This window comes from Lygodium microphyllum, chromosome 1, assembly GCF_053477565.2.
Source record: "Lygodium microphyllum isolate KBCC chromosome 1, Lygodium_microphyllum_v1.1.10, whole genome shotgun sequence".
Classification (NCBI taxonomy): Eukaryota; Viridiplantae; Streptophyta; class Polypodiopsida; order Schizaeales; family Lygodiaceae; genus Lygodium; species Lygodium microphyllum.
In genome coordinates this window covers 105,808,224-105,824,206 of record NC_141135.1, presented here as the reverse complement: position 1 = coordinate 105,824,206, position 15,983 = coordinate 105,808,224, and the positions used below count along the sequence as shown (strand labels likewise).

Sequence of the window (15,983 nt, the reverse complement as noted above, 5' to 3'; positions counted from 1 at the left end):
ACACACACACACACACACACACACACACACACACACACACACACACACACACACACACACACACACACACACACACACACACACACACACACACACACACACACACCTCTCTCTTTCTTGCTCTCTCTCCCTCCCCTTTATTGGGATCATGAATCCAATTTCTTTGTTTTGCTAAACCTCCTAATAAATGGCAAGAGTTCCGTGCACAAAAAGCACTAGGAGGTAGAGAACAAGGCCTCAACACCTTACATGTTGCCCCCATGCCTATTACCCTTTTAATAGCCTACAAACCTCATTGCATGAACTTAGAGAGACATACTCATGCTCTAATGCATGCATGAGGAGACGACTCGATTAGATGAACTTGGTGGGCCGTGGAAATGTAGTTAAAATAATATAGTATATAGTATAGATGTTTGGAGCTCAAAATGCCAATTCATCATCCTTTGGTTGAAGGTGGAGATGATCATCATGTGCCCATTTCCTCACATTATTAAGGGTTCCATAGTTTTTTAGGTAAGAGACAAAACATTTGAATGTTTTTAAAGAAATAAGTTTGTTGCAATGTTTTAGAGAAGCAAAGGGAGAAGAATATAGAAGGAACTTTGTATGCAAAAGTTAGGGCGTCATCACACTGCAAAAAATTGAGGTTCAGTTTTAAATGAATTGGAAAAATGACTTGGTCACTATAGGAAGAAAATAGACTTTGTAGGCACTCGAACCCAATCATAAGTATGAATGTCTCCTCCAGATGGAAGAATATATTTCCTCATACAAGGCTCCTCACTTGGGTAACACGATTGAAGAGGGTGTGGCCACTCACTCCTTCCTATAGACTAAATGTATTTAGATGGCATCTCCTTCTCAAGAGACTACCAATGAGGAAGAGTCTGGCTTGTCATGTGCAAATATTGCCACTCTGCCCCTTCTGCAATAAAGTGGAGGAAGATGAAAAACATCTCTGATTTTAGAAATCTAGATGAAGCCAACTGAAAACCAATCTCCACAATTAGTGTTGTTGTTCTCAAGTTTATATGGGGAAGAAGAAATGATTACATTTTTGGGAGAGGACCCAACAAACCTCCTGATGAGTGCTGGGAATTACTAACTTCAGAAATAAGAGTGTTGATGAAACAACTTAGAAGCTCTCACTCTGGATTTACAGGCTCTTTTGCAAAAAGCTTAGTCTGATGGCCACGTTGTAAAAACTTTTACTTTACCCTTTTGATGAAATACGCAATTAATCCGCATTTAAAAACAAACATTCAAAACGTAAAGAAGAAAGTTTAAAACCTTGGACTTTAACAAATTGTTTGTTAGAAAATGTTTTTGACGAACCTTGTCATCAGGCCAGCAATTTACCGTTGGGGAGTCGATGTGAAAGCATGGAGGTAGCCGTTGGAAGCTGTGATTAGATTAAGGCAGGTGATTGGTTTAAAGTTAAAAGAGATTGGACCAAAGTTAATTTAGTAAATCGGGAAAAACGAAAAGAGGCCATAGGCTATTTATCCAAGGCTACCTGGAGGGGGGGCACGTCCATAAATACCTTAGCTAGCCCTTGTCGCGTCTCGTCTTCAATATCTTCTCTTTAGGAAAGAGACAGAGAAGAAGACCTCTCTCTCTCTCTCTCTCTCTCTCACTCTCAGACCTCCATAGACGTTCCCTTCTGCCTTCACCATGCGTGAAATCCTTCACGTCCAGGGAGGCCAATGTGGCAACCAGATCGGTGCCAAATTCTGGGAGGTCGTGTGCACCGAGCATGGCATCGACCCCACGGGCACCTACCGTGGCGACTCTGAGACTCAGCTCGAGCGCGTCAATGTCTACTACAATGAGGCCAGCTGCGGCCGCTACGTCCCCCGCGCCGTGCTCATGGACCTGGAGCCAGGCACCATGGACAGCGTGAGGAGCGGGCCCTATGGCCAGATCTTCCGCCCTGATAACTTCGTCTTCGGCCAGTCCGGCGCCGGTAACAACTGGGCCAAGGGCCATTACACGGAAGGAGCGGAGCTCATCGACTCCGTTCTTGATGTTGTGCGCAAGGAGGCTGAGAACTGTGACTGCCTTCAAGGTAATCCTTGAGTTTAAGCTTTCTTTCTGTTTAAGTAAGGCGAGTGGTTTGCCCATGTCTGCGAGCCTTTTGGAAGAAAGGAAGCAAGCTTCTTACTCTTTTGAGGAAGAGCTCTTGCATTTCTCTTGTTTATACTGCTGTCTTCGTTTCTGAGCGCTAGAAACGGATGGAATGTTTTTTTAACGTACAATCTTGAAGAAGTCAGGCTATCTCCGGTAGCTGTCTTTATGCCGTCACTCTGGGGAGAGACGAGTTCAAGCTCTCTGTACACCTTTCCATCCATTGCGTCTCTTTTGTCGTAAACCAGGTGGAGAGGTAGAATTCCTGTCTGGTTGTCTAACGGTGATCTGTGCGATTTACAGGTTTCCAGGTTTGCCATTCTCTGGGAGGGGGCACTGGCTCGGGTATGGGTACTCTCCTTATCTCTAAGATCAGGGAGGAGTATCCAGACAGGATGATGATGACCTTCTCGGTCTTCCCCTCTCCGAAGGTTTCAGACACAGTCGTCGAGCCATACAACGCCACATTATCTGTGCATCAGCTCGTAGAGAATGCCGACGAGTGTATGGTTCTTGACAACGAAGCTCTATATGACATATGCTTCAGAACTTTGAAACTAGTGACGCCTACCTGTGAGCTTTCGAACTTTCCGTTTTCTGACACGTTTTCTGACACGGATCTGTTGTTCTGCTTCTTGTTTGTTGGATCTAATCTAACAAATTGACCTGCCTGTGCAGTCGGTGACCTGAATCATCTCATATCAGCTACTATGAGTGGCGTGACTTGCTGTTTGCGCTTCCCTGGTCAGCTTAACTCAGATCTGCGAAAGCTTGCTGTGAATCTGATTCCGTTTCCGCGCTTGCACTTCTTCATGGTCGGATTTGCTCCCTTGACCTCTCGTGGCTCGCAGCAGTACCGAGCACTGACCGTCCCTGAGCTGACTCAGCAAATGTGGGACGCGAAGAACATGATGTGCGCTGCAGATCCCCGCCACGGCCGTTATCTGACGGCGTCTGCCATGTTCCGTGGCAAGATGAGTACCAAGGAAGTGGACGAACAGATGATTAACGTCCAGAACAAGAACTCATCCTATTTCGTCGAGTGGATCCCCAACAATGTCAAGTCTAGTGTTTGTGACATTCCCCCGGTTGGATTGAAAATGGCTTGCACGTTTATCGGCAACTCCACATCTATTCAGGAAATGTTCAGAAGGGTGAGTGACCAGTTCACTGCCATGTTCAGACGGAAGGCTTTCTTGCACTGGTATACTGGCGAAGGCATGGACGAAATGGAATTTACTGAGGCTGAGAGTAACATGAACGATCTGGTCTCTGAATATCAGCAATATCAAGATGCTACTGCTGAGCCTGAGGGTGAATACGAAGAAGACTATGACGAGGCCTAGGGTGGAGAGCTGAACAACGTCGTGTTGTTGACTTACATGCTTTTTGTGTGCAGCGAATGCATATATAGTTCTTGCAGCATATCGTGTTCTTGCATCACTTGTTTGGGACGTTGCCATTGACATTGGCGTTTCCTTACCTCTTGTTGCATGGCTTGTAGCAATATATAATCAACACTAGTTAATGAGTACATTCTTTCCTTTGTGGCTCGATTGTTTGGACTACATTCTTTCCTTTGTGGTTTGATTTTCTCTGTTTAGAAATGAATGAAATAAGACGAACTAGCTATTATGTTTCCAAGATTTAGTGTGAGAGATTAGTCCCAAAAAGGTATTATATTCATGGCAATGGGAGTAGAGAAACCACCCGGGTACCTACGATGCTGAGGCACTCGTTTTTTTCAAAAATGCGGTCAGCAAATATTCGATATCACAGATGAATTTAGAATTAAAGCACTATAGCACTGAGAAGCCGAATCTCTGCATAGCCACGGCGGGCAGCATATAGCCCTTCGAAGCACTTATTATTCTTGACTAATGACAATACCATGTTGCTGTTATGACCCCTGCAAGAGTGGGAACTCGCTTAGATCTAGGTAGCATTGGAATTTGGTTTGTAGTGTGAACTAGGGTCTGTGCCGCTTGTGAGGCAGGCAGGAATCTTGCTCTCGACAGGAACCAACTCGCTCTCGACAGGAAACACAAACTTTTCCCACCGCTTAAATTGTTGCATAGGTGAGTTTTGTGACAGGAGCATGCTCAAGCCAGTAGAGAGAGCATATCTACCGCCCATGGCATTATCACCACCCAGGAGCAAGAGGAGAAACATTAGGACTCTTGACTCCATCAAAACTATTGTCGACTTCATTGTCATCTCCGCAACAATCAGTCCTTTGCTTGCATTGCAGTACTTGTCTTCCAAGCGAGTGTAGAGAGTGAAATCTCCAATCCGTCCTTCGCTTGCATTGCAGTACTTTTGTCTTCCAAGCGAGGCTCTCCATTTTAATTAAAACCCTATCTCTATCATGTTGGGAGAGAGAAAGAGGGGGAGAAGCCGAGGAGGGGGAGAGAATTTTATGTTTGACGCGAGAATAAGAGATGAGAAAAGACAAACTAAAAAATAAAAGGTAGAGAGAGAAAGAGAGAGAGAGGGAATTGGGGAGAGAGGAAGAGAAGAAATTAGAAGAAAAAGAGAGAGAAAGAGGGAGAAATTAGAAGAAAAAGAGAGAGAGAGGGGGAGAGAACAAGAGATGAGAAAAGACAAACTAAAAAATAAAAGGTAGAGAGAGAAAGAGAGAGAGAGGGAGGGAATTGGGGAGAGAGGAAGAGAATAAATATTAGAAGAAAAAGAGAAAGAGAAAGAGGGGGAGAATTTTATATTTGATGCGAGAACAAGAGATGAGAGAAGACAAACTAAAAATAAATGGCAGAGATAGAACAATCTAGTCTAGATAAATAATTGAGAGAGAGAGAGGGGGGAGAGAATTTTATGTTTGACGCGAGAACAAGAGATGAGAAAAGACAAACTAAAAAATAAAAGGTAGAGAGAGAAAGAGAGAGAGAGGGAGGGAATTGGGGAGAGAGGAAGAGAAGAAATATTAGAAGAAAAAGAGAGAGAGAAAGAGGGGGAGGAGGGAATTGGGGAGAGAGGAAGAGAAGAAATATTAGAAGAAAGAGAGAGAGAGAAAGAGGGGGAGGAGGGGGGGAGAGAATTTTATGTTTGACGCGAGAACAAGAGATGAGAAAAGACAAACTAAAAAATAAAAGGTAGAGAGAGAAAGAGAGAGAGAGGGAGGGAATTGGGGAGAGAGGAAGAGAAGAAATATTAGAAGAAAAAGAGAGAGAGAAAGAGGGGGAGGAGGGAATTGGGGGGGGAGAGAATTTTATGTTTGACGCGAGAACAAGAGATGAGAAAAGACAAACTAAAAAATAAAAGGTAGAGAGAGAAAGAGAGAGAGAGGGAGGGAATTGGGGAGAGAGGAAGAGAAGAAATATTAGAAGAAAAAGAGAGAGAGAAAGAGGGGGAGGAGGGAATTGGGGAGAGAGGAAGAGAAGAAATATTAGAAGAAAAAGAGAGAGAGAAAGAGGGGGAGAATTTTATATTTGATGCGAGAACAAGAGATGAGAGAAGACAAACTAAAAATAAATGGCAGAGATAGAACAATCTAGTCTAGATAGATAATTGAGAGAGAGAGAGAGAGGGAGGGAAGGAGAGGGAATCGAGTATTAAGCAAAGTGATAATACCTTAGGGAGATTAAAATTTTCAGTAGTCTAGATAGATAATTGAGAGAGAGGGAGGGAAGGAGAGGGAATCGAACAATCTAGTCTAGATAGATAATTGAGAGAGAGAGAGAGAGGGAGGGAAGGAGAGGGAATCGAGTATTAAGCAAAGTGATAATACCTTAGGGAGATTAAAATTTTCAGTAGTCTAGATAGATAATTGAGAGAGAGGGAGGGAAGGAGAGGGAATTGAGTATTAAGCAAAGTGATAATACCTTAGGGAGATTAAAATTTTCAGTAGTCTAGATAGATAATTGAGAGAGGGAGGGAAGGAGAGGGAATTGAGTATTAAGCAAAGTGATAATACCTTAGGGAGATTAAAATTTTGAGTAAAAGAGATTAAAATCAAAATGCATCAAGTTCACATGTAGATGAGAGAAAAAGGGGAGGAGAAAAAGTTATGTTTGATGCAAGAGAGAGAGAACAAAAGAAGATGAGAAAAAACAAACTAAAATAAAAGGCAGAGAGAGAACAATTTAGATAGAGAATTGGAGAGAGAGAGAGGGGAATTGGGGGGAGAAAAGAAGAAAATTAAAGAGAGAGAGGAAAAAGAGAAGAAAAATGGATTGTTGAGTGAAGCGCATGGACACAAGGCTAATCGTGTATTAAAGCAAAGTTAATAATCTATTAGAAATATACTTAGGGAGGTTAAATTTTTTAGTAAAATAGATGTTAAATCAAAATGCATCAAATTCACATGCAGTTTGGTTATTATGATAGTCATGCTCTCTTGCGCTTCGATCCTTCTCTCCCTTCAATTGATATCAGAGTATGGTTGCTTGAGCATTCAAGCTTGGTTCGTGACTCCTTCAGCATTCATTTGAATCCCTACACCATTGGTTCTACTCCTTCCGATCACTCCCCAGCTTCCCGAGCACCTACCCGACCCATTTGGGCACCCTCGAGGCATTTCCTTCAGAGGTATTGGAGCTCTCTTTTGTTGGAGAGAGAGAGAGAGAAGGGGGCATGGACACTTCGTGTATGCGAAAGGCTAATCGTGTATTAAAGCAAAGTGATACCCAGTGATACCCTGTTCCAAGTGTTAATAATCTATTAGAAATATACTTAGGGAGGTTAAAATTTTTAGTGAAATAGATATTAAATCAAAATGCAGTTTGGTTATTATGATAGTCATGCTCTCTTGCGCTTCGATCCTTCTCTCCTTTCAACTGATATCAGAGCATGGTTGCTTGAGCATTCAAGCTTAGTTCGTGACTCCTTCAGCATTCATTTGAATCCCTACACCATTGGTTCTACTCCTTCGAGCTCCGATCACTCCCCCAGCTTCCCGAGCACCTACCCGACCCATTTAGGCACCCTCAAGGCATTTCCTTCAGAGGTATTGGAACTCTCTTTTGTTATTTTACTTCAGTCCACAAGTTTTGTGAAACAGGGTAGCTATATCCTCTTGCTTCTTGTGACACCTACACTTACCGGTGACTTTGCCCTTCAAGAGAGGGAGCTCTTCGGGGTCCTTGACTACTTCCCTAACCTTGCCTTGACCTTGCCTAGCCCTTCCACAGGCCCTAGATAAGTTTGGGCCAGCTTGAAGACATGTAAAAAATTCATTTTTTACTTAAGCTCTCCCTTGGCACTCATTGGCAGCTTGAAAACACTTCATTTGGCACTTGGGAACACCCCGTTGATGCTCGACATTGGTGATAATCATTGGCATTGATTTGTCGACTGGTTTACCTCAATCTAGGACTATTTTCCACAGTCCACAAATAGCCACAAACAGTGTTACATCAACACTTTATGTCTATTCTTAGATGGCATTGACATTTGATGCCCGGTTGGTCCTGAATGGTCCTGGAGAATGTTAGGGAAATATATGCCTATTGATTGGCCATCATTTGGAGCTGATTTAGTGGCTTGAAATACTCAGTTTTACACTTTAGGGCTGAAGCTTATTTAGTCACTTTATGCTTTGCCTATTGGTCACGAGTGTAAACCGGGTGTTTCATATGACTATTGCGATACAAATGAAAGTTGGTAAATGCTTTGGATGGTTTCAGAATATATTTTGAGCCTTGTTTAAGCTCCGTATTGGTTCGCATTTACTTGACATTGGTCTACATTGGCATGCTTTGTGATAGAGGCTATACCTACGGTCTATGTATGACCCATTGGTACATGCTTGATGCTTATGTTACCTTCACATGCTAGTTACATTGTTTGGACTCGCATGCTACTGGAGCTTTGTTTGGGTTTGACTTTGGATATTCTGGAGCTTATTTTGGTTTTGCTTTGGCTCGTCAAAGATTGATTGGGATTGTCTTCATGAGATTGGATGCTATCATTGGGATTGTCTTCATGAATTGTATATATGCTTTGTGACAAAGGTTATACCTATGGTCTATGTATGACCCATTGGTACATGCTTGATGCTTATGTTACCTACACATACTAGTTATATTGTTTGGACGTGAATGCTACTGGAGCTTATTTTGGTCTTGCTTTGGCTCATCAGAGATTGATTGGGATTGTTTTCATGACATTGGATGCTATCATTTGATACTTGATTGCTCATATGCTCTGGATGTCTTACTAATGTACGATCTTGGATACTTCGTCATTGGTGCTCTTGCATGCTTTGTTTGAGCTTATTTGCTTGACACTTATAACTTTTGTACCAGTGGGAGCGTCTTTGTACGCTTATCAGACATTGAGTAGTGTGGGTTATGTATATTAAGCTTTTGGATATTTGAGACTGGGATTTCCTCATGGATGATGTATGGTTGATATACCTCAGTCCGTGTAGATGTACTTGGGCTAATTCCACTTTGTATTCACTGAGCAAACACTAACTTGTGTCAGGTCTTAGCACTGGTATTTACATTTTGCCCTATTGATTGCGACTTTATTAATGGACTTTGTTTGACATGCTTGGGTGTTGGCTCATGTCAGTTTGACTGTTACATGCTTATTGATACCTGCTTAATGCTAGTTTTGCATTGACAGTCAATGATTGACTTTGAATATTGGGTTTTTGCCACTGTCAGCTCTCATTATATATTGATATTATAAATTATAGCAAGCATATATCTTCGGACTGTCATGTATTTTTCATGCTGAATCATCCTAGTTTGATGTACTTTTGATTGTACTTAGTGGGCATCATCATTATATACTCGTTTCTTACCATTTTTCCTTGGTTTTGGTGGTTTTTTGGTCATTTTCTATAGTTTACAACAAACAGTTTTGAACTGTCTGCATTGTTTCAGCTTGCAGTATGGCATCTTCTTCCACTAACAGTGCTATCTTCAACATCACTAAGCTTGATGGTATGAACAATGCCTATTGGAAGAGCTAAGTTTGGCAGGTATTGGTGCAAAAATCACAGATAAAGCCACAAAGGTTGAGTGGAGAGCAGCTTGAAACTATGACTAATAACAAATGGATGGAGATTGATGAGTTATGCAAGTCCACCCTCATCTTGTCTCTCATTGAACAAGTGCATTACAATGTGGGGAGCAGCTTGAAACTATGACTAATAACAAATGGATGGAGCTTGATGAGTTATGCAAGTCCACCCTCATCTTGTCTCTCAACAAGTGCATTACAATGTGTTGAGGAAGCACAAAGTGCTTGGCAGCTTTGGGATAAGATTAAGAACCTCTATGACAAGAAAGTCATGTAAGTCAAATGTATTGATTGAAATAACTTATAGATCTCTGCATGAAAGAGAATGTGACCATGTCAGCTCATCTGAGCCAGTTTCATGCTATTCTTAAGAACTTGGTTTCGCAGGGCATTGATTTCAAAGAGGATGTCACTCTGTTGTTCTTGCTTGGAACTCTTAATGAGTCTTGGGGTGTATTCCGCACTGCCTTATGTGCTTCTACAGCTACTCTAAAGCTATTTGATTTGAGAGCTCTCTTCTGCGGCAAGAGATAAACCGTAAGAATTTGGATGCCTCTCGTGTGTCTCATGCTTTGACAGTTAGAGGTCGACATGATGGAAATGCAAAGAATGACCGTGGTAATGGCCGTGAACGTGATTCACAGAAATCTCGGTCCAAGTCACATGGCAAGTCGCGCTATAAGTCTCATGGGAGAAATGCAAATTTGACTTATCATCATTGTGGGAAGAAAGGCCACATAAGGCCACATTGTCATGAATTGAGCAATGAAAGGTGCAAAGACAAGGGGAAAGAGAAAGTGCAGGAAAAGTTTTTTTATCGCAGTATAGTACCTACTAAGTCAAGTGTTAAAAGGATTATATCTTTGCAGTAGCTTCATCTAGTGCTTCGCAGATGATAGAGATATACTCTATGTATGCACAGTGTTGGCTCTTGGACTCAGGTGCGTCCTTTCATGTGACACCTTGTCGAGAGTGGTTCCATTCATACCATTCTATTTCAGATTCTGTATGCTTGGGTGATGACAGGTCTCTTGAGATTGTCGGCATTGGTGATGTTACGATGCAGTTTCCTTCTAGCAGTAGTTTTGTTATGCACGATCTATGCCATGTACCTACATTGACATGCAGTCGCATGTCTGTTGGACAGCTTGATGATGTAGGATATCATGTATCTTTTGGAGACTCTGCATGAAAGATTACTCATGGCAAGCATGTGCTTCCGAAATGTGCCAAGGCTGGCAGCCTCTATCCCTTAGTTGTTATTGGATCTATAGTTGATCATGTTTTGTCTGCGGGGTCTTTACCTCATATATCTCTTTGGCATGCCCATTTGGGGCATATTTCTGTTAAAGTAATAAAAATACTTTCTAGTTTGCAGTACTTATCGCCCCTTGACTATTCTCATTTTGATTCTTGTGATCATTGTTTTTATGACAAGTAGACTAGATCTATGTATAAGAAGTCTGGTATGTCACGTATGAGTGAGCCCTTGGCTTTGGTACATTTTGATGTTTGTGGATCCATGCCCTATCAGTCTTTGGGTGGTGAGAAGTATTTTGTTACCTTCACAGATGATTTTTCACGTAAGGTATGGGCTTATCCCATAAAGTGGAAGTTCGATGTCTTGGCAATGTTTCAGATATGGCTTGCTTTGGCAGAAAACCAGTCTGGGCATAGGTTGAAATGCCTTCAGACAGATAATGGAGGTGAATATATATCACATGCTTTTGAGAAATTATGTGATGAGAGAGGTATTAAGCATCAATTGATCGCCCCTAATATCCTTCCCTAGAATGGTATGGCTGAGCGGATGAATAAGACTATCCAGGAAAGGGTTCTCAGTATGCTTAGCCATGCAGACCTACCATAACACTTTTGGGTTGAGGCAGTTACGACTGCCGTGGATATCATTAATAGATCATCGTGTAGTGCCATTGATTTTCAGATTGTAGAGGATGTATAGACAAGAAAGTCTCCCTCTTATGCACATTTATGTGTCTTTGAATGTGATGTATTTTTCCATGTGCCCAAGGAAAAGTGTAACAAGTTGGATCCTAAGAGTGTTAAATGCATATTCCTTGGTTATGGAGATGCAGAAGAGATTGGTTACTATTTATGGGATCCATAGCCACAGAAAGTCATCCGCAACCATGATATAGTCTTCCATGAAGACAAGATGCATAAGCAACCTAAGAGAGTCGTGGAGATACACAAGGTTATATTTCAAGAGGAGCCATGAGCTCTCGTACAGCCAGCTAGACAGCTTGCAGCAGCAGGCAGATGCTCATGGCGAGGGTGTTGAACAGAATGTTAGGCAGGCAACATAGCCTGTTGTGTGGCGTTCTACTAGAGATAAACGCTCACCTGATAGATCTGAGCCCTCCATGCACTATGTCTTGGTGGTTACAGATACAGGAGAGCCTCTCACCTATGATGAGGCTATACGCAGGGATGACAGTCACTCCTAGAAGAGGGCTATGTAGTCTGAGATAGACTCCTTGCATAAGAATATGACTTGGGATTCGATTTCCTTGCTTGCTGGCAATAAGTCTCTGCCATGCAAGTGGGTGTACAAGCTGAAATATACCCCTAGACACCCCAAGCCGGCCTACAAGGCTAGATTGGTAGCAAAGGGTTTTAAGTAGGAGCATGGTGTTGACTTTGATAAGGTTTTCTCTCCTGTAGTTAAGATGACCATCCTATGCTTAGTCTTGGCTTTGGTTGCACAACTTGACTTGGACTTGTGTTCCTCAGATGGATGTCAAGATGGCTTTCTTACATGGGGACTTGCATGATGAGATTTACATGGAGCAGCCTAAGGGCTTTGCAGAGCCTGGCAGAGAGCTCCTAGTGTGCAAGTTGAAGAAAAATATTTATGGCTTGAAGCAGGTACGTAGGGAATGGTACCATAAGTTTGATGTTGTTATGCAGTCATAGGGCTACGGATCCGTGCTTGTACACGAAGAAAGCCTGTGATGGATCTTTACTTATTTTGATACTCTATGTGGATGACATGTTGTTAGCAGGGAAAGCTCAATAGATACTCTTAAGTCTCATCTTAAGAAGAGCTTTGAGATGAAGGATCTAGGACAGACCTCTCACATACTCGGTATGCGCATTAGACGCGACAGGCATCAGGGACTCCTCTACTTATCACAGAAGGATTACATTCATAAAGTCCCTGAGCGCTTCGACATGCAGGATGTGAAATCTATTGGCTATCCATTGCCTTCTTATGTGAAGGTATCACAGGCTGATTGTCCGCAAACAGATGAGCAGAGAGCCGAGATGGCCAAGATTTTCTATGCATCTGCAGTGGGTAGTCTTATGTATGCCATGATAGCCACTTGTCTAGAAATTGCCTTTGTAGTTGGTGTTGTGGCACGCTATATGGCTACACTTGGCAAGAAGCATTGGGATGCCATGAAGGGTATCATGAGGTACCTGAAGGGCACTGTATATATGTGCATATGCTATGGTAGCCAGGATATAGGAGTCATGGGGTATATTGACTCTGATTATGCAGGACATGCAGATAGTAGGAAGTCCACTTCTGGCTATGTGTTCACCTATGCTGGAGGTGCTGTCTCTTGGATGTCCAGGGTGTAAAAGTGTACAGCTCTTTCCACCACTGAGGCCGAGTATGTTGCAGCCACTAAGGCTTGCAAGGAGGCCATATGGTTAGGGCATTTGATTCATGACCTTGGTATTGATGCTATCCCTACACTACATTCGGATTCTATGAGTGCTATTCAGTTAGCCAAGAATCCGGTCTTCCATGTGAAGATGAAACACATTGAGGTGAGGTATCACTTTATACGTGGGGTCAATGAGGACAAGTCTGTTGACCTTGTCAAGATCTTGACTGTTGACCAGAATCCTGCAAATTTGCTCACCAAAAGCATCTCTACGGAGCGCTTTGCCTTCCTCAGGAGATTGATTTTCATGGGATGAGATGACATCTTTCCTCATCCTATTGTACATGTGTACATGTTTGACTGTCTTTTCTTTTTCCTTTTTCACTCCTCTCACTGGGGAAGATTGCCTTTAAGTGGGAGGTTGTTAGGGATAAAGGCGCATCCGCCTAGCCGTATGTGTATTACTACACTAACAATTCTCGCGCCTGTACCCTGCAGGCGGCGGGCGCCCGTCATTGTCACTTTATTCTTTATTCTTTTAGTGACATATGAATAAAGGGAAGGCCGGTCACACATTGTGACTGTTGGAGTTCCCACATTGTGACTCTCTCTCTCTCTCTCTCTCTCTCTCTCTCTCTCTCTCTCTCTCTCTCTCTCTCTCTCTTGCTCTTGCTCTCCCTCCATAGCTCTCCCATGCAAGCTTCGATCCTTATCTTCTTTCAGGATTATTAAGAGTGTTCATGAAGTTAGATATTTCCTTGATTAAGTGAGTTTCTATAGAAAATTTATTTGAAAATTTTTACTAATTGCCTTGTCTTTGGCTATGCTAAATTTTTTTGAGCCTTTCTTTCTGGTAGTAACCTATGTTAATATTCTTTCTAGTAGTAACTTATGTTAATAGGCTAGGCATATGCATAGTTCTTAGCTTCAAATCCGTACATGCAACACACGCCTCATATAGTTTCTTTTTACTTCTAAAAATGTCAATATGTATAGATATAAATTTTATATCTATATAAGCTAAAAATATTAAAAGCGATATGTATTTAGCATAGTCGAGCTTATATAGGAGTTAAAGTTAATAACTTCTTTTTACTTCTAGATAATTTAAAATAAATGTATTCAAGGGTGTATATATATAGTTCAACATAGATCTAGATTGTTTAAAGAATTCATGTCCGAAATAAGGCTAAGCTAGCTTTTGGTTGATACTTTAGCTAGTGACCATTAAAAAAATTCTAGAAGAAGTGATTGATAAGATTAAACAATCACAATTCAAATATAAAGGCTAAGCAAATGAGAAGTAAAAGGCTATTATATTCAAAGAAAATGATTTAGTTTAGCTACGTAGTGAAAAGAGGAGGTTATTACATTCAAAGAAAATGATTTTGTTTGGCTACCTATTGAAAAGAGGAGATTGAATGCATTGAAAGGCATCCTAAAATTAAATAACACCAAGATAATATGAGCCATTTTGTATTGTTCATAAATGGGCATTCATCCTCATTAGTAAATTCACAATGAATTCCACATTACTTTACTAAAACCTTTTAAGGGAACCCACTTGTAACTCCAATTGTAGAAGACTCACCATTGTTAGAAAAAGATGCAAAAATATTCATGGCTTCCATGTTAATGAGGCACCCAAAAATTAAGTCTTACATACTAATTATACTTCACTCTAAATAATTAATCTGTGTAATGCACACATCTAATAAGTCATGAATCATGCGATAAATAGACAATGAAAATCCACCAAAAAATACAATTTTCATAGCAATTATCATAAACATTGCTTAGGGGTTAAAAAGCAATTGTCCTTAGTTAATAAAATAGACAAAGGTGCATGGATTGCCAACTACATGCTAATACTATCTCATGTAGCGCATTTGCTTTACACTAAAATATTATGTACTACTCAATGCTCTATACATACCCATATGAAAATAAGGTAGCCATAGATTTTTATAGAACACTATTTCAAAGTGTCAAGTTTGTGCTTGCCAGACATTAACGTTATTATGAGTGGTATGTAGTTATTGGATAATTATAGGTCGAAGTTAGCAATGATATTTGAATGCATTTGGATTCTTCAAAAGTGTGATATTTATATTTAACTAGATACCTATGGTACAAATTATTGATTCTAGTGATGGTTTGGTCATTGTCAAGGATAACTTCTCCTTCAATTATTGTTGCATACACCATTAGCATGGAGTGGTTACCTAGGCATGCTATTGCTTAGTAGTATTATTTGACCACAATATGTAATCAATCAGATATTGAGTTCTATTGCTAAAGGATTTTGAGACCTATTCTTTTTAAATTTGGTGGTAGGTTGTATGTAGATTGCATTCGGCGAACTTAGTTAAGTCATTCATGTATTAGGACTTAGGAAAATGCTAAAGTATCATGATTGTGGTTTGGCAATACATTAAGAATTCTCATTTGAGATAATTGAAAAATAGTAATAGTGCCATGGTACAAACTAAATATAGAATTAACTATTTGAATGCAAAAATAAATTATAGAATGGCTGATGATTGTTGTTTAGGACTGTATATTTGTGATGGGAAGAGAGCAAAGGATGTGTGTGTGTGTGTGTGTGTGTGTGTGTGTGTGTGCGTGTGTGTGAAATTATTATTTTTGTAAACCTTAAGATAGATTAGTTGGGAGCTAGAAATTAATAAACCAAAAGCAGAGTCCAAGAAAATAAAATAAGAAGCCAAAAATGATACTTTTTCAATGTATTTGAAAACGAAGGGCTAATATAAATCCATGTGTGTGTGTGTGTGTGTGTGTGTGTGTAGATGCTCACCCATACATGGGGGAAGATTATATCCAATGATTATGGTGTGCACTCTTCTTCTACTTTCTCTCTCCTTGCAATTTGTTTGGTCTCTTCAATTTTCAATTGGTATTTCCTATTGTATGGTAAAGGACCGCAATAGACACAAGGTAAGGATTAGGCACCCATTTGCATTTGTGCATATGTGTATGTATCTTGACCCTTCGAGCACGCATCAACACCATTTCCAATAGACACTTCCAAAGTCCACCATTCGTGCACCCTAGACACCTTCCCTTAGGATATTTCCATTAACACCTAAACCTAGAAAACTTTATCATTATAAGGATGCATAAGTACTTAACTACATGCACAACCCTGGCTTGGTTAGATCACTAGTCTATGTGGAATACATTTCACCCTAGGCACCTCTCTCA

General features: G+C 40.9%; 1 protein-coding gene across 1 annotated transcript; it reads left to right on the top strand.

Annotated features, from left to right (window-relative positions):
• Positions 1-1,553: 1,553 nt before the first annotated feature.
• Positions 1,554-3,684, top strand: LOC148041497 (tubulin beta-1 chain). The gene is made up of 3 exons (XM_087680221.1): positions 1,554-2,071; positions 2,434-2,703; positions 2,809-3,684. The coding sequence occupies exons 1-3, from the start codon at positions 1,678-1,680 to the stop codon at positions 3,474-3,476; spliced, it is 1,332 nt and encodes a 443-aa protein (XP_087536347.1). The 5' UTR covers positions 1,554-1,677; the 3' UTR covers positions 3,477-3,684.
• Positions 3,685-15,983: the final 12,299 nt, after the last annotated feature.